The following is a 23798-nucleotide window of genomic DNA, read 5'->3' on the forward strand; positions in this document are numbered from 1 at the left end:
AACCGAGCCCAGGTCGTCCCGTAGGCCCCCGGCTCGGCCTCGGAGGCGGGGAGCCGGGATGGGCTGGAGCGGCCCTGAATCCGAGCCCTCGCGGCCCCGCGCCGTCTGCCAGCCCCGAGGAATCGGCGGAGAGGCGGATGCCGGCGCCTAGCGCCCGACGCGTTGCTAATGGTGGAGGAGAGGGCTGGGCGCTGCGGGGGCCGCCTCGCGGTGCAGCGGCTTCACCTGGAGCGGCTCTTTGGTCGGACTCCGCAGCCCCCTGAGACCTGGTACGACTGAGCGGAGACCCAGTGTGTGTTTTGACCCAGCCCCTGCCCGGCGTTGGTTCTGAGGCAGGGCACAGTTCCTCAGACTTTGTTTGGATAGCATTGTCCCGGACCAGGCCAGCTGTGTGCACGACTTCTACTAGAGCCTGGCAGGACATGAGGGGAGAAAAGGAGGAAAAAGAGGAGAAGCTTGTCTCGAGCAGTTGACCAGTCGGTCCAGGCCTGTTTTGTATCTTATAACCATGTAATCTGAATTTAGTCTTGGATTACAATGAGACGAAATGTGGCAGTGGTAGGTTAATGCATTTTGGCGTGTAATTTGTCCTTTATTGCCACGTGAATGCATGTATTGCTTTTACCCAGAAGCAAGATTTTATGCACATTTAATGCCACTTTGTACAGACATACTCTGCCTTGAGTAAGACAAGCAAACCTGTGTTTCAGCATTTACAGTTTTACACCATTAATGAAACCATAACCACACTTTTTTTTTTTTTCCGTAGCCACATCTAAATATGGTTTATTTTCTGTAAGTACAAATGATAATGACTTTAACGTTTCTTTTGCTTTCCGCGTTTGGCATTAACAGCATTTTATATCAGTGTGGCATATATCCCTCTGAAACCTTTACCTGAGTGCAAAAATATGGACTCACCTTGCTTGTGACTGCTGATCCTGAACTCATCAAATACCTAAATAATGTGGTGGATCAAGTAAAAGATATTTAATAATTGAAAGCACTGTGAGTTTTGCAGCCATTTTTGTATCCACATTGCCTGTCATCTTGGTCGTTTTTCAGCTTCCTATATAGAAGTGTGAAACACACTGCCTTCTGAAATATACAGTGGTTTTCAATTGGGAGAAAGCACAGAGTGTATAAATTAAATCCTTTTCCACCACATTCTGAGGTGGCTGAGTATTTTGATGTTACGAATATGATATGACTTGATAAATGTCTCCATCGACTCTCTTAGAATGATTTTTGCTGTAATTCAAAAGTTCATATGGACAAATGGTACAAGTTAGAACTTCACGTAATTATGATAGTGTTTGAGAAAACGACGACTATACATTCCTAAAATGATGCTTTCTCTGTAGCCGCTGAGATTTTAAAGTTAGTGTTAGAGAAACATCAAGGAAAATAAAATACTAAAATACTAAACTTGGGTTTCTGGGACTAAACTTAAAAAAAAAAAAAAAAACCTAAGTAACAGAACACCCATTTTTCAGATATGTCCCTTTATCTTTCTTTTTAATCTGCCTGTGACTGAGTCTCTTTTACCTGAACCCTCAATTTTTTCTTTCGCTCAAGACATTGCTTTATTACCTGTTGTACCAATACTGTTCTCCATGTATTTTTTTCCTTCTAGAATTTCTGATAGTTTCCCTTTCATGTTTCAACTTCCGTTTCTCCCCATTTGTTCTTCCAAAATACTAGTTTGTCTTTTAGCAGTGGCCATCCTTTTCCTTTTGAATTTTTAAATTCAAAAATTGTTTTTTGTATTGTTGTTTTAGAATTTTTCCATGTTCAGTTGTAGCTTCATTTTTTAGTTTTTATTTTATTTTTTACCTTTTCTGTTTTAATATGCCGTTCTGATAATGGCCGTCTGACCTTCGTTAGCTTGATACCACTATGAAGCTACATTATCCTCTAGATAAGCTAGTAACATTTCCCTGCCATTAATATCTGCATGAGTAAAATCCCTACATACTTGTGCAGGTCTGCATGGAAGGATCTCAAGCAATGGTGAAAAGGCAAGGAAAGGAAGATAGGAGTACAGAGTTTCTCAGCCTCGAAGAACTTATGCTTTAGTAGGTCAGTGCTATCAGAATAGCAAGATTGGGGGACTGTTGGGGGTGTGGTAGTAGATAGCAGTCTCAGGTGTAAGCAGGAAGCATGTCATTAGGAGTAACCTCGCTCTCCCAAAGTTGCATCCAAAGTTATGGGTCAGAGGGTCAGGGCTAAATCTCCCGTAGCCTTTCATAGAGCTACACCCAGGTGAATTGGCCTAGAACCTCCATAGATCTGTATGTATAGATCTGTGTCTTCATCTCAATGTGGTGGAGAAGGAAGCATTGCCTGAGCCGCTGGTTCATTGGATTATCTCTTTCGAGACCACTCCAATGAAATTCCACCTCAGATGTATCTGGACTTCCTATCTAGCTTGTTCCCTCTTTTATTTTTATTAAAATTGAGGAATTATTCTTTGAGGCAAATTGTTTATCTGTTTTGAATCCCGTTGCTTTTAGTGTCCTCAGGGATTTTACACTACTTTTGTCCTATTTTTGATTTCTGTTTTCACTGGGATTCTTCCCAATGACATCATGTCTCCAATTTTCAAAGAAGAAAAATTGCTGCCTACCCGAAATCCCCTTCAAATGACCACCCATTCTCCTTTTAAGAGCTAAACCTTTGATGGCAAGTTGTTGATATATGCCAGGAGTCCAGCTGGTGGTCTGTTTTTGTACTGCTTGCAAACAGAACAGACACCTAGGTAGCCCACAAAATCTAAAATATTTACTGATTACTAAATGATATTCTGTTTCTTGACGGAAAACTTTGCTGACTCCTGTATATGCTGTATCAGTTTTCAAAGTTACCTCAGAGCTCAATCTGAGGCCCTCCTCTCACTTTATAATCTCTCTAGATGATCTCTGACATGTTCTGATAAACTTTGTGTAGTTGACTTTTTATATCTAACCCAAATCTCTCCTAACTCCAAACCTATATACCCAATGGCTTTCTTATGTAACTATCCCGGAGATACTTCCGACTCATCATGTTGAAAACTAAATTTAAGATTATCTCCAAAATTGCTCCACTTTCAATTCACTTTCCTAGCAGTAATGGCTCAACCATCCAACCTGCGATACAAGCCAGAAACTTGGGAGGTATTCCTGACTTGTTAGCTGTGGGGGCTAATCCAGTAAGTTTTGATAAATTTCACCATGAAATCCCTTGAATCTGTCTACTTCTCCATTTCTACCAATATATCCTCCTACATGCTTTAATGATCTCATCTTGCTTAAACTACTAAATGAACTAATTAGTGTCTAAAAACCAAAAATCCAAACCCGTTTCCCTTGAATCAATTCCAACTCATACGGACCCTATAGGACAGAATAGAACTGCCCCATAAGTTCCCAAGGAGCAGCTGCTGAATTTGAACTGCCAACCTTTTGTTAAACCACCTTTTGGTAAGGGAGTAAGGGATCTACACTAATGTCTAGATCCCCTGTAACCCATTTTCAAAGTGATAGTTTTGAAATGTAAATCTAATTATATCACGTCCTATTTCGAACACAGTGATGACTTCCCTGGTTCTTGAGATATAATTTCTTTTGGCCCACCTGGCCTTGAATGGTCTGGCTCCTGTTTATCTTTCCTGCAGTTCTACTGGCTTTCTTTCAGTCCTCTGGTCACCTGCTGTTCCCCTGGAGTACTTAAGGCCTGTATCTTCTTCCCTTTCCTTTTGCATATTTAATACTGTTTGACCCTCAGAGCTGAGCTGAAGCCTTCCCTGTCCTCCCTGATTGGGCCAGTTTTTCCTATTTAAATGCTCTTCATTGTACCATTTATCCTTCACAGCAGTCACTGCAGTTGTAATTTCACATTTGTTGGTGTGGTGATTAAATCAGTTCCCATCTCCTACGCTCCTACCTTGGTTGTGGATGAAAATCTCTCTTGCTCACTGTATCCTCAGCAGTGAGTACTGTACTTTGTAGAAATCCTGAGAATTTGAAAAGAGGAGCTGGATTATTGATGTGATAAGTTTTCTGAGCAGGAGGGAGGGGGTCAAAATACCATTGGGAGGAATTGGCCGAGGATAGGACCAGAGACCTGAGAAGGTAAGAGTTGCTTTGCAATGCAGTGGACCAAAAAAGATGCCTTGTTTTGTGTTGCAGAATGGTTATACAAATGTTCTGCTCAGAAACTGGTGGTAGTCATCTCAAATATTGAAAGCAGTGAGGTCCTTGAAAGCTGGCAGTTTGATATTGAGGGTGACAAGACTGCAAAAGATCACAGGTAGGTAAGCAATGATTTTTGCTCTGATAAGCCTTTTCCAAAAACTTGTTTTCATTACGCAATGAGTTCTAAATGTATTGAACTAGTTTCATGTAAAGTAAATTGCATGAAGTGTTTCTGTCAGTTTAATTTAACCTTCAATCTCCTGTGGAAAAGAATTGTGCTCAGTTGAGCGCATCATGGATTTGTGTAGATGGTATTCTCTAAGCTAATGCCCTTAGTTTATAGCATTGAGTTCTAAACTTTAATGTTTATGGTGGTGTTTTCAGAAGTCTACAAGACACACTAGACGGGGCATTTCAGGAATGTACTTATATCTAAGGGGTTTTCTTAGACTCTTCCCCAACTAAAGATGTGACTCTGCTTTATTTCCTTTAATGTCATGAACTTGCTAAGTCATGTGACAATAAATGATACGATGCTGATCTTAATAGATGACTGAAAGGATAAATGAAATAAATAAGGATATTAAAATTATGCCTACTAGGCTGTAGGTCCTAAGATACTTTTCTTCATTATTTTTTAAACTCTTCTTATTGCATTACACATTTGATTTCAGAACCACTTAAGCAGGTAAATACTCTTGGTTACTGAGAAGTTTTAAATAACTTGTTGAAACCTGAAATACATGAATAGATTTGGTTTCTTCCTAGTGCAGCAGAGCAAAGTCTCAGAAAACTGTCCAAGATGAGATCCGTTCAGTGATCAGACAGATCACGGCTACAGTAACATTTCTGCCGCTGTTGGAAGTTTCCTGTGAGTATTTACACAGCTCCTCATTCATTTAAAGTTGTAATGGGGAAAAGGCTAAACTACTGTTCAAGAATCACCCTTTATTCAGTTTTTTGTTAATTGTCAGTATCACTTGATATAAACGGGGGACAAAGCATTGTAAAGCAAAAAGTAAAGATTGGGGTATTGCAGGGAAAAAAAACGAAAACTTTTACAATACCCGTTCTAGTGTAATACCTTTTGCTATTTTCTGTGTGTTAAGATTTTAGCTGTAAAATTGTGTTTTGCTCTTCAAACTTAGTTATTCTTTCATTTTCAGGTATTTACTGAATTCCTTTTTTTTTTTTTTCTATTATATGCCAGGGAGTGGTCTGGGTACTGAAACATAACAGTGAACAAACCAAGATGTTAGCTCTCCTATGGATTACATTGATTACATTCCTTTTTTTCCCATGTGATGATATACTTATAATATTTTTGATGATTTTCTGTTTAAAAAAAAAAAAAGTCCAATAGTTTTTGTAAGATATGATAGGAGGTTGCAGTATTGTCTGTATTAAAATTTATTTTGATTGAGGAAAAGATACTAACTAATGATTAGAGGCCAAACTATCCTGTCTTAACGCTATGTGTGGTTCAAAAGGTGAGACAGACAGGGACGGTCGTTCTACATTTGAAAACGTGGTGTACTTTAATGTATTTTTATCCCCAATTTAGGTTCATTTGATCTACTGATTTACACAGATAAAGATTTGGTTGTACCTGAGAAATGGGAAGAATCAGGACCACAGTTCATTATCAGTTCTGAGGAAGTCCATCTTCGTTCATTCACTACTACAATCCACAAAGTAAATAGCATGGTGGCCTACAAAACTCCTGTCAATGACTGAGGGATGAGCTGAGAAAAATAATGTACTTGCAATTCTCAAATGTGTTTTCCTGAAAGGAAGTCAACTACAAGTTGGTATGTTTTATTTTGCTGGTGAATTTTTAGGTGGGGAAACAACATTTTACCCTACTGAAGTGTGCATCATCCATTTTTTGTGCCTGTTTAATGTTCCATGGAGTTGACATCATGAATTTGAGGAGATGATGGCATTATCCCCTCAGTAATGTATTTGGCTAAATAGATGAGCACAAAAGCATATTGCACGTTGTCGAAAAGGGAATCAGTATTCTAATGTCCGTTCTTTTGAAGGTGGCAGCAGTAGCTGGAAAAACTTTAACTATAAAGCAAAATAACTTCCTAAATCAGACATTTTGGTCAAGTAGCTTGAGTCAGAATATAGGTAGGGTGATATTTAATTGTAAATTACTGCAAAAATAGTCTGACTATTGAGAATCTTTGTTTAGATCCTGAAAATAACTAATATAATCCGTAAGTCAAGAAATATTGAGGTCCGTGCAGCATTTTTTTAGATCTAGAGTTCCCATGTTGAAAAGATTTCCAATTATTTGACTTTATATAACTTAACCTGTGAAGCCTTGAATGTTTCTACTGTTTAATTTCCTGTGATAGAGAACTCTTTGAAAATGTCCTTTTATGTTTGATAAAATCAAGCTTTTAATGACAATGGTGAAATACAGTTAAATTTGTATGTTTTAAATTTGTCTTAAAATGTTTTGATACTGGTGTTAGATGGTAGGTGGGATGGGTTCAGTATTGCAAATGATTTTTTTGTGTCACCTAGGCTGTAGGTCCAAAGCATACAAAGACGAGGAAATCTTGAGGTACCTTGAATCTATTGTGTTTGGTTATACCACTTTAATCTCATAATAATTGACTTAAAATGAACATTGATTGTATAACAAGAGATACGCCTTTTGGAATTAGTTCAGTTTAGCAAATGTTGGATTGTAGTACCTTTAGGAGTCCCTGGGTGGCGCAAAAAATTAAGCACTGGACTAGTATCGAAACGTTTGGTGGTTCAAACTCACCTACAGGCAACTCAGAAATAAGGCCTGGCAATCTGCTTTCAAAATTTCAGAGCCTTGAGAAATATGGAGCAGTTCTACTGTGTGCACGATGGGTTGCCATGAGGCAAAATCAACTCGAGGCCAACTAACAATAACAAGAAAGTGCCTTTCTACACTCTTAGCCTTACCTTCTTGACTTATGTGTAAGATTTCTCACTATATCCTTAATACGGCCTTTTTTTTACTCTCAGCTTGGTTATCTTTGTATACTTATACAGCTCGCTTATCCCTGTGCCTGCATTAATACTATCATCAGGTGTGTTCTATCTAGTTCCCACCTATTTTTCCAAGGTCAATTTATTGCAAACTTCAAAGAAATCTTTTATAATCTGTTCTTAATCTCATCTCTTTTGTAGTAAGTAAATGTATTACGTAGCTACAATGTCCATTGGACACTGTTCGCATGTAACTTTCACTTCTAAGTGAATACACATAGCCTGTATTCATTTATTCAAAAATTACATGTTGAGCATCTATTAATGTGCAAAAATACTATGTTGCAAGTTTCAGAATGAATGAAACAACGTTCTGGCCTTTCTGAACCTTAAAATCTTAGGAGGCAAAGGAAAATACATTGCAGAGGACCATAAAGTAGCCACACATGTCATTTAATTATGTATTTCTTTGTCTTCATTACTTCACTTGATGAATCATATCTTTTTGATCCAATTGCATACTTTTTAAGAACGAAGTGCATTGTCTTATATTCCTTCATCTCAGTGCTTGGCAGATAGATGCTACTCTTTGATGGTGGTTATAGTGAATGCTTTTAAGAAAGCCCATACCCTAAGGAGCTGTTGAAGCTACCTAAATGAGGCCCAGGTGGCTAGAAAGGGTTACCCACAAATCTTTTCTTGAATAAGAAAAGTTATAGTGCAGAAATGGAAGTGATTTTGAATTAGGTATAATCAAAAGTCTCTAGGTTTCCAAACAACATACAGTGTGACACAAAGTGGACACTATTAAAATTAAAGCATTCCTTTGAATTCTTGGACAGTTCATAACCTCTAACATTTGAAATATAGGTTGAGAAGGAAAGCAGAAAAAGAACATTGGAATAAATAAGGAGAAATGAAAATTCTGGTTGTATTTTTAGGTAATATGTTTGAAAATCTTTAAAGAAAGCAAGGACTGTTTAGCCTTCAAGAAGCATTGAATGCCTATGTAGTAAACAATGGAAATGGTAAATAAGATGTGGTTCTTCCCCAAAGGAGCTCACATATTACTGATCACACTAAAATTTCAGGCATTCATGTCTTTATTTGGCGAATTAAATGATCTTGTTTTAATTTGTGATTTAGTATAGCACTGACTTCTTTTTCCTTTAAGAGACATCTCCAGAAATTAATGCTGTGAATTTTAATGTTTCTCATTGAAAATAGTTTTAATGATAGGAGCTTCTGTCCTGTGGTCTATAGCTGCAACTCTGTAGTACCAATTCTGCATCATGTAGGCTCTTGTTTTGAAAATAAAAGCTAGTTTAGGGAAGGTTTAATGGAAGAGTGTTAACCACATAAGGAATCAAAGGCTGAAAACCTGAGAAGTAGGGCAGCTTTAGAGTCCTCAGTGACAGCAACTGTGGATTCTGTATCTCTATGTAATAAATAGACCTTTCCCCAAATGACCTTGGTTGATGGATTCAACAAAAATGTCAATGGAAAGCTTTGTCGTTCAATTTGAGAATTCAGAATGTAAAACTGAAATCACGTTTTCAAAGGTTCAGCATATACTTCAGTCACTTCATCTCAGCTAATACTGTTAACAGATTTAAATTTTCCAATTTTACATTTGCATGACACTGTTTACTGTTGTAGGGTTCTAAAGACCAGGCTATGTATCAGTTAGGAAATAAACATGTTGGAATTGAATAGGAATCAAGCTACGAGCTTTATTGTTAAAGCGAGATTAGAAAACAACTTCGGTCTATGACTCCAGTTGGACTTGTCCCAACCTGTTTCTACCCCTTTAGGCGTACCTTAGGGGAAGACATTTAAAGCAAACAGCTTGTAAGATTTGTGACAGGTTTCTACACCATTTTAAACAGAGACATGAAGATTCCAAGAGTCCGGTGGGCCTCTAGACGTGGCCTAGACTCTGATTCAGTTTTGCTTACCATAGGTAGAGGAATGAAAACATGTTCCCGTTGAGCCCATCAGAGTCTGAAATAGAGCCCAGAAGGGACTGAGCTACACCTGGCCTCCAGGATCCTTCTCCTAGTGTCTTCAGTTTGAGAAGTCAAGCCTTCGTGAGAATGTCCAAGCAGAGGTATAACAATCTCACGTATTAGGTGGCTCTTGCTGCATAGTAAAGAGCCATGCGGTATCAATAAGCTCTTATTCTCACAAGTCTACAGGTTAGCTGAAGTTGTTGTGTTCCACATACCTCATTCTACGATCAGAGGGGCAGTGACTAGGTAAGACTGTTAAGGCTTGACTTCAGAACCTTCACACTGATGTTTTTCCCACATTCCGCTAATGAAAGCAAGACTCATGGCGAAGCCAAATATCAACGGGCAGGGGATGATAACATGGAGATGAGGGAGGGGAAACATGAAAGCAATCTGATAAATTTAAGGCTCATATGTAAAACAATATCATTTGCTATCTCCATCCTTAGCATCTGAAATCATATGGCAAGTCTCCCTGTTTTATCTTAATTCCATGTTCTCTGAAGCACAAATCAAGGACAAAATTCTTCAAGGTATTTGTTGCCCAAGACACCCCATAGTAAATTCTGATACAAAAACTTGGGAAGTGACTTCTATGCCATGTTGTTGTTGTTGTTAGGTGCCATCAAGTCGGTTCCAACTCATAGCGACCCTATGAACGACAGAACGAAACACTGCCCTGTCCTGAGCCATCCTTACAATCGTTGTTATGCTTGAGCTCATTGTTGCAGCCACTGTGTCAATCCACCTCCTTAAGGGTCTTCCTCTTTTCTGCTGACCCTGTACTCTGCCATGCATGGTGTCCTTCTCCAGGGTCTATCCCTCCTGACAACATGTCCAAAGTATGTAAGAATGCAAAGCATGGGAATTCTGTGCCATACAATTGTGTAAAAAGAGACTCAGCACAGCGGAACTGCTCTGTATCTGCGTATCTCTATATCTTCTTTTTACTGAAGTCGAACGCTTGATAAACGTTTGTTCTTTTTATTATTAGAGTGTACCTAGGTTTCTTACGGAAACCCTGGTGGCATAGTGGTTAAGAGCTACGACTGCTAACCAGAAGTCTGAATCCACGAGGTGCTACTTGGAAACTGTCTGGAGCAGTTGTACCCTGCCCTCTAGGGTCGCTATGAGTCAGAATCTGGATGGCAATGTGTTTGGTTTGTTTTTTTAAGTTTCTTATGTTTATTAACCTCCCATATTTTTTTAGAATATAGACCACCCATAAAATATTAGCACAGTAAGATATCCTCGTAGACATTTTTTTCTTCACGTTTATGTTTTCATTTGGAAACCCTGGTGTCGCAGTGGTTAGAAGTTCAGCTGTTAACCAAAAGGTCGGCAGTTCAAATCTACCAAGTAAGTTCTCCTTGGAAATCCTCTGGGGTAGTTCTACTCTGTCTTGTACGGCCTCTATGAGTCGAAATTGGTTCGATAGCAATGGGTTTAGTTTTTTTTTTAGTTTTCTTTTGGTTGCTTAGTATCTAAAATTTATTTTGATTACTAAACATGAAAAATCTGAATATCTGTAGTAATGCTGCATTGTAACTTTTATATTTTCCACCAGATGTCACTAATGCTGTGATGTTCATATTAAGATGAATTTTTGTTTTACTTTTTTGATTATAATATTCAACTCTATAAATTAGAGGTTAGGATCGAGATAATTTGAAAATTATAAAAATATGAAGACATTGGAAAAAAACACATTTAGCATCTATTATTTGCTAAGCACTTGATGTGAATTATTTAATTCTCACAAGAACAATTTGAGTTACTTTTTAAAAGTACTGATTCACCCTTTAGGAAATGGAGGCTCAGAGAATTCAAGGTACTTACCAAGGCCTTTCTTTAAATAAATGGTGGTGCTGGGATTCAAAATCAGGTAAGCCTGTCTTCCAGACCGACTCACATTCAACTCTATTACCAACTTCCTCTTCTCCCCGCAAGCGTGGGCAACTATGGAAGCATGGAGACTAGTTAGGAAGCTACTGAAGCCGTCAAGGAGAGAGACAGTGAATGTTTGGATGAGTGTAGTAATGGTGGAGGTGGTTAGGAGAGGTTGCTGATGGCACTTACTGATGGATGGGATCTGGGTATGAAAAAGAGGAATCAAAGATGTCACCTAAATTTTTGGGGTGGCAATCAGGTGAATGGTGGTATCATCAACAGAGAACACTTGGTCTGGGCATACTGGAGGGACGAAACAAGTATTCCGTTTTGAATCAAATTTTTGATTGAAGTTGAAAGGAGATGTATGTCAAGTGGACAGTTGAATATTTAATGAGTTTGGGGTTCAAAACCTGAGGAGCTAGAGATTTGTGAATCATCAGAGCATAAACTCACCTGCAGAAAAAGACAGCAAAAAGACAAATGCTGAAGACTGAGTACTACAACACACCAATGTTTAGACAGAGCAGACTCTGTTACTTTTCCGTATAGCTGGGAGTTGTTTGGACAATCTTGGCTATCCTGTATTTTGTAATGTTAATATGGTTTTTTAGTCTGTGCATTTGAGTGTAGGAGGTCCTACATTTTGAGAGAACATTGACTATTAGAACATGTGCAGAAAAGGTAGCAGGGCTGATGAGGAGTTTGGAAGAACTGCCACATGCAGAACATTAACTGGTAATACCTGTAAAATTGAAGACTTAAGGTGTAAGCGTGGACAGTGTGATTATTGTTGTTAGCTGCCATTGTGTTGGCTTCCAACTCATGGTGTCCCTATACACGATGGAATGAAATGCCACCTGGTCTGTGCCATTTCCTCACGATCAAATGTAAATCTGATCATTGTAATCCATGGGGTTCTCCTTGGTTGATTTTTGGAAGTCGATCACAGTCCTTTCTTCCTACTTGGTCTTAGTCTGGAAGCTCCAGTGAAAACTGTTCAGTATCATAGTAACATGCAGTCTTCAACTGGCCGATGGGTGGTGACTGTAGGTACTGTCAAGTGTTGGGATGATCATGTTGGGCAAGGATAGGATTCATTTTCTTTGGCATTCTAGGACAGAACTAGAACTGATTGGAAACTATACAAGATTTATTTGCTCAGTTATAAAGTAGAATTTTATAGCAATGAGTGTTGGGCAACAGTGGTAATTGCCAATATTTAATATTGAGCTCTCTTTGTCTTCCTGAAAATGTTCATACATATCATAAGGAGGTTGTACACTTTCCTTTTTTGATGGAAGCTTGAATTAAATGACTTGTAAGTTTCCTCCCACCTCAAGGATACTGTGAATCCATAAAGGACAGTCATAATAAAGAGGGTAGATTTACAACTGGTAGACCTTTCCACTGGAATAAAAGATAAGTAGGTGAGTCATCCCTGAGTTCAGTCAGTTGGGAATAGGACAGGTAGTACAAACTGAGTGATGGGACTCCTTGCTCCTCTAACAAATTTAATTTCCAATAAAGTGAAATTTCCTAATATATTTATGTAAGAATATTCAATCAACAGTTACCAATTTTCTCTTTCAGATACAGGTTGACGTTGTTATTGGAATATAAATAGACTCAAACACACTGTTGCTCTCATACTTGAAGTGGTTTTTCATACATTCCGCATTGCCAAATAATTTTTATTTCACTTAAAAATTTTGTTGATTTGTAGGTTTATTCAGAATAGTTCTATTTTAAAAAAAGTATCATTTATTTTAAAGAAAGTGCTATTTTTAAGAGAAAATTTAGTCCAAATAAGTGTATTTAAATCCCAATAAATTTTTACTTATCTCATGAGATGGGTCTGTATCTTCTTTCTTGATTTTTTTTCTGCTGGTAGTCATTCTAATTTAAAAGTGCTTTATTATAAACTTTTTTTTTTTTTGTTAGCATCTGATCTTTATTGTTACTCATTTATGTATATCATACATCGGCCTCCAGAGTAACAGAGAACTTTTATGTGCGATAGGACTCTCTGGCCTTGTATTATTTAGGCTGTGTTTATGTTTAAGTGATGTCTGCTTTTCTATTAACTGAAATTTTTTAAAAACATATGTTCAAATATTTATATATTGCTTTTATTAAATATATAATAAATACCGCAAAATTTTAAATAATAGTGTGTAAATGAAAAAGTAATCACTTTTAATGGCTTAGCATAGTCTTCAAAACATTTTTCTATAGAAATATATAAAAAAAAGTAAGCATATAATGTAGGTGTATGTGTGTATGTATACATACATACATATCTATCTGTCTGTCTGTCTATCTATCTATCTATCTTTCTAATCTATCTATCTTTCTAATCTATCTATCTATACATACGCACACACACCAATCTATCTTGGAAGAAGTACAACCAGAATGCTCCTTAGAAGAAAGGATGGTGAGACTGCATCTTACGTATTTTGGACATGTTGTCAGGAGGGATCAAACTTGGAGAATGAAAAAAAAAGTAGAGGGTCAGTAAAAAGGAGGAAGACTCTCAACAAGATGGACTGAGACAGTGGCTGCAACAATGGGATCATGTATAACAATGATTGTGAGGATGGTGCAGGACCGGCAGTGTTTCGTTCTGTGGTACACACGGTTGCTATGAGTCAGAACCGACTCCACAGCACCTAATAACAAGAACAACATATGTATATGTATATGTTGTTGCCAGGCGCCATCCAGAACAAAACAGTGCCTGATCCTGTACCATCCTCACGTGTTTGCTAGGTTTAAGGCCACTGTTATAGCTACTGTGTCAGCCCATCTCGTTGAGAGTCTTCCTCTCTTTCACTAACCCACTACTTTACCAAGCACAGTGTCCTTCTCCAGAGACTAGTCCCTCCTGATAACATGTCCAAAGTATATAAGAGAAAGTCTCGCCATCCTCACATCTAAGGAGCATTCTGGCCATACTTCTTCCAAGACAGATTTGTTCATTCTCTGGCAGTCCATGGTATATTCAATATTCTTCACCAGCACCATAATTCAAAGTCATCAGTTCTTCTCTGGTCTTCCTTATTCACTGTCCAGCTTTCTCATGTATATGAGACAACTGAAGAGACCATGGTGTGGAACAATTAGTTACTTTTGTGTATGGCCTTTCTTGCCATGGTCTTGTGACTCCCAGCCAGGTGATTGTGTGATAGGGTAATTGTGCCCTACCAAGGGGACTCATCAGTTTTGCATTAAAAGACCCAATTTCAGAACAGTGAAGAGGAGCCTACTACTAAGGAAGGAGATACCCAGCAGCAGAGACCCCGGCAGCAGGAGACAGCATAGTGAGCTTTCTGGCCCATGAAGTGAGAAAGTTGAGTGCCTTTGGGCAGAGACTGAGGGTCCAGGAAAGGTGTGCCTGTGAGTACAGCTAGTAAGAGGCTGTCCTGATGCAAGAACTGTATCTTGACTGTTCTGAGCCTGAATTGTACCTGTTACTTTCCTAATAAACCCCATAATTGTGAAAATTGACTGTGAGTTCTGTGTGGCCATTGCAGTGACCTATCAAACCCAGTACAGAGTGCTACGGAAAGAATGGTTGGTGTCAAAACTGGTAAAGATGGCAGAGAAAGGAGGCATTTCTGACCCCCACCTCATAGGAATCAGCCTTGCACTGTTGATGTTGGTAGCCCTTCTCACTTGTGGAGTCTGAGGAGGTCAGACGCTGCCCCTAAGCTGCTTCTGCACATGGTTTGGGTCAGGTGCACCTTAGTCTTCAAAATGACATCTTTGTTTTTTAACACTATAAAGAGGTCTTTTGCAGCAAATTTCCCCAATGCAATATGTCCTTTGATTTCTTGAGTGCTGCTTCCATGGGCATTGATTGTCGATCCAAGTAAAATGAAATCCTTGACAACTTCAATCTTTTGCCCCTTTATCATGATGCTGCTTATTGGTCTAGTTGCGAGGATTTGTATTTTCTTTATGTTAAGGTGTAACCCATACTGAAGGCTGTAGTCTTTGATCTTCGTAAGTATGTGCTTCAGGTTCTCTTTGCTTTCTGCGGGCAAGTTTACATCATCCGCATATCGAAGGTTGTTGATGAGTTTTCCTCCAATCCTGAGGCCATGTTCTTCATATAGTCCAGCTTCTCGGACTATTTTCTCAGCATAGAGCTTGAATAGGTGTTGTGAAAGATACAACCCTGAGGCAGAATTTCCCTGATTTTAAACCATGAGGTATCCCCTTGTTCTGTTCAAACGACTGCCTCTTGGTCTATGTACAGGTTCCTCATGAGCACAACTAACTATTCTGGGATTTCCATTCTTTGCAATGTTATCCATAATTAGTTAGAACCCACATGGTCGAATACCTTTGAATAGTGAATAATACACAAGTAAACACCCTTCTGGCATTCACTGCTTTCAGCCAAGATCCATCTGACATCAGCAATGACATCCCCCTTTCCACACCCTCTTCTGAATCCGGCTTGAATTTCTGGCAATTCCTTTTTGATGTACTGCTGCAGCCATTTTTAAATTTCATCGGCAAAATTTTACTTGCATGTTATTCATGATATTGTTTGATAATTTTCACATTCTGTTGGATCATCTTTCTTTGGAATGGGCACAAATACACATAAATATGTTTTATTGGATCTTGTTAAATATATTCTCCCTGTGCCTCCTTTTTCATTTAATACTGTACAGTGAAGTATTTAGTACTTTTAACCTTTTTATTATATAACTATTTTTGTAATAAACATTTCCAATTTTTATGATAAAAAGTATCCAAATATTACAGTGGAGTTTCATGTGAAAAGTAAAAGTTCACCTTCTGCCTTTCTCTCTTCACTGAATTAACGCGATAGTCCGATCCACAACTTGATCATGGAGATGACACAGGACCGAGCAGCCTTTCTTTCCATTGCGCATGGGGTTGCCATGAGTTGGGGGTTGATTGCACAGCAGCAAACTATAACAACAGTTTCTTATGCATGCTTCTACATGGAAGTGTTTATGTATTATATATTTACAGATATATATAAATAGGTTCATAAAAAGATGTTATTTCCCAACTTGATATTTTTATTAATATATTTTTTCAGTATAAATTTGCATGTGTCAGTCTTTCTAAGACTTTTCTGTAGTATTCCATTAATTTATTTAATGAATCCCCTCTTGATGGCACATAAGTCACCTTAACTTTCTCGCTTGTCCAAAATAATGCTGAAAAACGTGTCTTTGCGCATGTGGCACGCTTTAGTCAGAAGCGGAATTGTGGGGTCAATGGGTAAGTAACTGGTCCACAGCCAAGGAGAATCCTCTTCTAACTCCCTGACAAGCCTATCAAAAAGAGTGTTTCCCCAGCTTTTCCCAATGGCTCTTAATTTTTAAACCTTTTTAGAAGCTGAGTTTCTAGAACAAATTGGTGTTCCTCTAGTGTGCTTTACAAATTTTGAACTTATTTTATTGGATTACTTCATATTTACACTCTCCAAACCCTAGTGGTATAGTGGTTGAGTGCTACGGCTGCTAACCAAGAGGTCTGCAGTTCGAATCTGCCAGGCACTCCTTGGCAACTGTGTCGGACAGTTCTGCTCTGTCCTATAGGATCGCTATGAGTCAGAATCAACTCAACGGCAGTGGGTTTGGTTTCTGGGTTTTTAGATATTCCATCGTCAGATGACTTTGACAAACGGATGTAAGGAACCAAAAGCAGAGGACTTGATCCTCTACCCTACCTGTGCTCTCTAAAGAGTAAATCAGGTATGAATTTGTGAACAGGTATGAAATGTAATTTTCTAACTAATAAGATTTGTTCATTAAGTAACCTCAGTTACTTAAAATCTCTGAGGAATTAATTTTTGGCTTTATTTGACAATTTATTTTTCATTAAATATATGAAATTCTGTTTCACATTATTTTTTTCAGTGTGACCATGATAAAAGTTTTGTGTTGGAATAATTATAGAATGAAACTCGTCTACTAAATTTCACATGTTATTAGTTATACTTACTAAAAACAGATCTTTAGAGATCTTTCCATTCTTTCAAAGTCAGAAGTATTCACTAATGCTTATTTTAAAAAAAGAAAAAAAATCTAGATAGGCAAGCTACTTAATCTCTATTAGAGTTGAAAGTCCTCTTCCAATCTGGCAAAAACATTGTAGCCCTAGCAACAAGACTGTTAGAAAAGGCCTAGAGAGAAAAATGTCAGAATTGGCCCTCTGATTACACAAGTCATTTGACGTTACCATTTCACTTATTTTTGTACTCTTACCATCTGACCTATTTTTGTGCTAGAGAAGTGTAATGCAGTTTCATTTATTTGTTCAAAGTCCATTTTCAAGGATGCCCTTCATCACCACTCTTATTCAGCATTGTGCTAGAGGTCGTAGCCAGAGCAATTAGGCTAGACAAAGAAATAAAGGGCATCCAGATTGGCAAGGAGAAAGTAAAATTATCTCTATTTGCAGATGACATGATCTTATACACAGAAAACCCTGAGGAATCCTCAAGAAAACTACTGAAACTAATAGAACATTTGGCAGAGTCTCAGGTTATAAGATAAACATACAAAAATCACTTGGATTCCTCTACATCAACAAAAAGAACATCGAAGAGGAAATCACCAAATCAATATCATTCACAGTAGCCGCCAAGAAGATAAAATACTTAGGAATAAATCTTACCAAAGATGTAAAAGACCTATACAAAGAAACCTACAAAGTACTACTGCAAGAAACTAAAAAGGACCTACTTAAGTGGAAAAACATAACCTTGCTCATGGATAGGAAGACTTAACATAGTAAAAATGTCTATTCTACCAAAAGCCATCTATACATATGATGTACTTCCGATCCAAACTCCAGTGACATTTTTTAATATGAGGGAGAAACAAATCACCAACTTCATATGAAAGAGAAAGAAGCCTTGGATAAGTAAAGCATTACTGAAAAAGAAGAAGAAAGTGGGAGGCCTCACTCTACCTGATTTCAGAACCTATTATACAGCCACAGTAGTCAAAACAGCCTGGTACTGGTACAACAACAGGCACATAGACCAATGGAACAGAATTGAGAACCCAGATATAAATCCATCCACATAGGAGCAGCTGATATTTGACAAAGGCACAGTGTCAGTTAACTGGGGAAAAGATAGTCTTTTTAAAAAATGATGCTGGCATAACTGGATATCCATTTGCAAAAAAATGAAACAGGACCCATACCTCACACCATGCACAAAAACTAACTCCAAGTGAATCAAAGACCTAAACATAAAGACTAAAACGATAAAGATCATGGAAGAAAAAATAGGGACAACCTTAGGAGCCCATAAACAGAATACAAAACATTACCAAAAATGATGAAGAGAAACTAGATAACTGGGAGCTCCTAAAAATCAAACACCTATGCTCATCTAAAGACTTCACCAAAAGAGTAAAAAGACCACCTACAGATTGGGAAAGAATTTTCAGCTATGACATCTCCAACCAGCACCTGATCTCTAAAATCTATATGATTCTGTTAAAACTCAACCACAAAAAGACAAATAACCCAATCAAGAAGTGGGCAAAGGATATGAACACACACTTCACTAAAGAAGATATTCAGGCAGCTAACAGATACATGAGAAAATGCTCTCGATCATTAGCCAGTAGAGAAATGCAAATTAAAACTACGATGAGATTCCATCTCACTCCAACAAGGCTGGCATTAATCCAAAAAACAAAATAATAAATGTTGGAGAGGCTGCAGAGAGATTGGAACACTTATACACTGCTGGTGGGAATGTAAAATGGTACAACCACTTTGGAAATCTATCTGGCGTTTTCTTAAAAAGTTAGAAATAGAACTACCATACAACCCAGAAATCCCACTCCTCGGAATATACCCTAGAGAAATAAGAGCCTTCGCACAAACAGATATATGCACACCCATGTTTATTGCAGCTCTGTTTACAATAGCAAAAAGCTGGAAGGAACCAAGGTGTCCATCAACGGATGAATGGTTAAATAAATTGTGGTATTTTCACACAATGGAATACTACGCCTCGATAAAGAACAGTGATGAATCTGTGAAACATTTCATAACATGGAGGAACCTGGAGACATGATGCTGAGCGAAATTAGTCAGAGGCAAAAGGACAAATATTGTATAAGACCACTATTATAAGATCTTGAGAAATAGTATAAACTGAGAAGAACACATACTTTTGTGGTTACGAGGTGGGGAGAAAGGGGGTGGGAAAGGGTTATTTATTGATTAGGTAGTAGATAAGAACTACTTTAGGTGAAGGGAAGGACAATACTCAATACAGGGAAGGTCAGCTCAACTGGACTGGACCAAAAGCAAAGAAGTTTCTAGGATAAACTGAATGCTTCAAAGGTCAGCGGAGCAAGGGTGGGGTTTGGGGACAATGGCTTAAGCAAACTTCTAAGTCAATTGGCAAAATAATACTATTGTGAAAACATTCTGCATCCCATTTTGAAATGTGGCGTCTGGGGTCTTAAATGCTAACAAGCGGCCATCTAAGATGCATCAATTGGTCTCAACCCACCTGGATCAAAGGAGAATGAAGAACACCAAGGTCACACGATAACTAAGAGCCCAAGAGACAGAAAGGGCCACAAGAACCAGAGACTTACATCATCCTGAGACCAGAAGAACTAGATGGTGCCCAGCCACAACCGATGACTGCCCTGACGGGGAGCTCAACGGAGAACCCCTGAGGGAGCAGGAGAACAGTGGGATGCAGACCCTAAACTCTCATAACAAGACCAGACTTAATGGTCTGACTGAGACTAGAGGAATCCCGGCGGTCGTGGTCCCCAAACCTTCTGTTAGCCCAGGACGGGAACCATTCCCGAAGACAACTCATCAGACATGGAGGGACTGCACAATAGGTTGGAGAGAGATGCTGATGAAGAGTGAGCTACTTGTATCAGGTGGACTCTTGAGACTGTGTTGGCATCTCCTGTCTGGAGGGAAGATAGGAAGGTAGAGAGGGTTAGAAACTGGCAAAATTGTCACAAAAGGAGAGACAGGAAGGGCTGACTCATTAGGGGGAGAGTAAGTGGGAGTATGGAGTAAGGTGTTTATAGGCTTATATGTGACTGACTTGATTTGTAAACGTTCACTTAAAGCTCAAGAAAAATTATTAAAAAAAAAATGGTATCCAATGAAAAAGTGGCCAGATTAGCTCACAATTGAAACAAATGTATATTTCCCACAGACAGTGACTGTATTTCAGTGTGGAGTAAAAGTGCTTTATGGCTAGTTTGCATTTTGTCACACACAATATTAAAAAGATGTTTATGTAAGAATTGGGATTTAATAAAACTGTAATGCTTAAAAGTCCATTTTCATCTACATTTATCTGCACCATTGTGCTCCGCAAGCATATTTACACAAAAGAACTTCTATCAGAGAAAGATCTTTATTTTCTTTGCATGTTATCTATGCCAGAATAGGTCTTCAAGTGGAAGCTAGACCACCCAGACTCCATTTCCATGCAAGGGAAAGATCTCAAACGTGTTTCAAAACGATCTAGATATGGACATAGCCAGTGGATGGCTAGACACGGATGTGAGTTTCCTTCTGAAATGGCAGTTTTGCTAAATGCAGATGTTAGCGGTTTTGAGGATTGGGGCTGCAATGCCCAAACTATTCCATGTCTAACATACAGTTAGTGGATCACTGTGTTCACAGTCATAATAGCCAGTACAGCCCTGTAAAGAACTGTCTGTCAGGTCCACAGCTGCAAGGGTGAAAAAGGAAATCCCTGTGTATTGATCATCCACTGTGTGCCAGGCACTAATTAGGTGCTTCTCACCTTTTCAGCTCGGTGCCTCTAAATGAATGGAAGTTGGAGCTGGAGAGAGTGTGGGGGTGCTTGGGTCATAGTCTTGGCTGTGGTCTTGGAAATATGGGGTTAACCGTGAGGCAAAGGAAATAATGAAGTCTCATTCCTAAATGAGGAGTCCTCAAATGAAAGAAACCGCCACCTTAAAGCCTCAATTCAGACCCATGGAGGAACAATAGTATAGAGAGAGGAAAAGAAGTGGATCCACAATGAAGATTTATAACTGCTGATGCCCAGTGAATTCCAGTGGAGAGCCATAAAGCAAAACCATGAGAAAATGCTCTTAAGGATGAGAGAACCCTTTTAATTCAACTTGTGAACAGGGAGGGAGTCACACATCAAATTTGTTCATTACATGTGTTTTCAATCCTCACGACAACCCTGTAAGTGTTATTATCCCCATTTTACAGATGGAAAAACTGAGATTCGGAAAGGTTAAATAATTTTTCTGCTTCAGTCATCCAAAATCCATCCCCAGGCTGACTCCAAAGCCAATATTCTTTCCACTATTATCTCATTGCTTTTCAGTTACTAAGAGACAGAAGGGTCCCCCTGCTCCAGTGTGCCCAGACTTAGCTTAAAGAAGACTAGAATATCATGTCAATTGCACCCCAAGTTGGGGAAGTAATAACGTGTCCCTACAATATTTGAATATGAGTTGCATTTACTTTTTAAAAGACTCTTTTTTCCCCCCATTATAAGCTGTCATTAAATGTTAGTGTCCTGCTGTAGGACTTTATGTAATGAATGCAAAAACTGTAGCAACATAAAACTATACCGAATATGAACACTTTGAGACTTTTCTCGTTATCAGACTTCTTAATCCTCTTACAAATGAAATATTCCTTTTCCTCAGTCAACTTTTTCTTCCCTTGTTTTTTTGTGTTTGTGTCCAAATGATGTGTTTGAATTTGGGCTTAACACGTAATGCCAACCCTTGTACTCTATAGGTTTTAACCAGTTTGAGAAATAGACACAGGAAACAAGGGGATTGAAATATAATGTCTACGTTACTACCCAAATGAGGGGATTCCCTGGGTAGAAGAATGAGGCTTATACGTAAGGCAGAAATAGGATTTGCTCTTTCTTCTGATGTGAACTGAGCAGCCCATGTGGTCACAGGTAAAATGGGCAGATTACCTTATTCGTCTTCACCTCTTTCCACCCTTTATCTGGGTGTAAGCCTGCATGCTGAACTGTCCAGGGCAGATGTACTTGGAAGCTTAGAAGTCCTGGAGAGACGTGAGCTGTGGCATTTTCTCTTTTTTGCTTGGGATAGAGTGAGAAAGAATCCTGTTTTCCTTCATCAGGATTGGAATGGAAACCCAAAGCATGGAGTAGCAAGCATCCCTCCCAACTTTTGCCAGCTTTTTATTAGCATATTGCAGTGTGTATTCATTATGTGAATTCATTTTAGGTAGTATGTTGACAGGCTTTTTTTTTCTTCAGTACCTAATTATGTATTTTTATCTGTATGTGTATAACTAACATACTTAACACATTGCTTATCATGAGCAGAATATTGTTTTAAAAATACACTCAGTATTTAAAGAAAAACATTAGGTCAGCCATCATATGAATGACAGGCTGATGTGAAGGCAGCACGTATATGAAGGAAGTTTTGAAAACAATGTCCTATCTCATTGGGCTTAACAAGCAAGTCAGAAGGAAGGCAGGATTGGCTGTCCCTCTCAGCAGGGAAACATGTATACTCAAAGGGCTACTGTGTCCTATCCTGAACCCTGCTTCCTTCCACACTTAAGTCCTTTTGGAAACTGCTGGTAGGAATTTCACTTCTTGCCCAACAAAAGACTAAAAACATGAGTCAGAACAGAGCACCATACAGCACCCTAAACTGAACATGCATTCCCTATCTGATTTCTTATGACTAATTATGTCCAGTCATGTTGTCCAAAATAGCTCAGCAGACTTTATGTAATGAATGCAAAAACTGTAGCAACATAAAACTATACCGAATATGAACACTTTGAGACTTTTCTCGTTATCAGACTTCTTAATCCTCTTACAAATGAAAGCCCATAGAAACTAAAGTCCAAATTACTTCATTCCCAATTTTATACGTTGGCTTAGTCTCAGCCAGTCTCTCTCAGATTCCTGGGTTTCTGTAGCCACAGCTGTATCCTGGGGTGTCTTTTCACAGGAATTTCTGTAGCTTCTTTAGCTTCCTCAAAGTTAAATTAATTCAAATCTCTCATTAGTTCAGTTCTCTAAGGGGTCAACAAATCACAAAAAAAACACAACTCCACTATAGAAGTTACCACAGCAATATCACAATCCCAGAATTAAGTGAATGGCATAATCTATTTTAACACTACTTTTTTTAGCTGAAAGGTAGGTGGTTTGAACCCATCCGGAAGTGCCTTGGAAGACAGGTCTTCTTCTGAAAACCCTATGGAGTAGTTCTACTCTGCACTCATGGGGTTGCCATGAGGTAGAGTCAATTTGACAGCAAAAAAAACAACAACAGCATTGTCGGCCAAAGAGCATTTGCAGAAAGATTTGTGGTATCTAACGTAGGAAGGAAGTACCTTAGAACATCTGGCTTTCATTCCCGTGGAAGACAAATCAGCTGCAATGGTATCAAGAGTCAACAGCCTTTGAATCCACGTTCGCTGAGTAGAAATTGTCCAAGTTCTGTTTCCATACATTTAATATATATGTGTGTGTGTGTGTGTATTTGTTGTTGGTAGTGGTGGTGGTGGTGGTGCTTGTGGGGGTCTCCTCATATGTATTACCTACTGTCTGAGAGAATGGCATTTAAGTCAATATTGCCTTCTTACACAATTTAAATATTCTGCTTTCCTCGTATCCTTGTATCTAGTGTCTTGTGCTTTTGGCACTTCAATGCAAGATTGTGGCCAGTTTAGAGAA

General features: G+C 38.6%; 3 protein-coding genes across 3 annotated transcripts in view; all 3 read left to right on the forward strand.

Moving 5' to 3' along the window:
- Positions 1 to 6028, forward strand: part of LOC126077504 (mitotic spindle assembly checkpoint protein MAD2A-like) — a 23445-nt gene extending 17417 nt beyond the window's left edge. Inside the window, exons 3-5 of the mRNA XM_049887047.1 lie at positions 4173 to 4293; positions 4952 to 5049; positions 5743 to 6028. Of these exons, the coding sequence (XP_049743004.1) occupies positions 4173 to 4293; positions 4952 to 5049; positions 5743 to 5915 (392 nt within the window). The 3' untranslated portion in view covers positions 5916 to 6028. The remainder of the gene's footprint in view (positions 1 to 4172; positions 4294 to 4951; positions 5050 to 5742) is intronic.
- The window catches only part of LOC126076831 (mitotic spindle assembly checkpoint protein MAD2A-like), a 132858-nt gene extending 120079 nt beyond the window's left edge, over positions 1 to 12779 (forward strand). Inside the window, 1 exon segment of the mRNA XM_049885454.1 lies at positions 6020 to 12779. The gene's annotated coding sequence lies outside the window, so the exon portion shown is untranslated.
- The window catches only part of LOC126077505 (uncharacterized), a 120186-nt gene continuing 105641 nt past the window's right edge, over positions 9254 to 23798 (forward strand). Inside the window, 1 exon segment of the mRNA XM_049887048.1 lies at positions 9254 to 9267. Within this exon segment, the coding sequence (XP_049743005.1) occupies positions 9254 to 9267 (14 nt within the window).

Source organism: Elephas maximus, chromosome 5, assembly GCF_024166365.1.
Source record: "Elephas maximus indicus isolate mEleMax1 chromosome 5, mEleMax1 primary haplotype, whole genome shotgun sequence".
In the NCBI taxonomy this organism is placed as follows: domain Eukaryota; kingdom Metazoa; phylum Chordata; class Mammalia; order Proboscidea; family Elephantidae; genus Elephas; species Elephas maximus.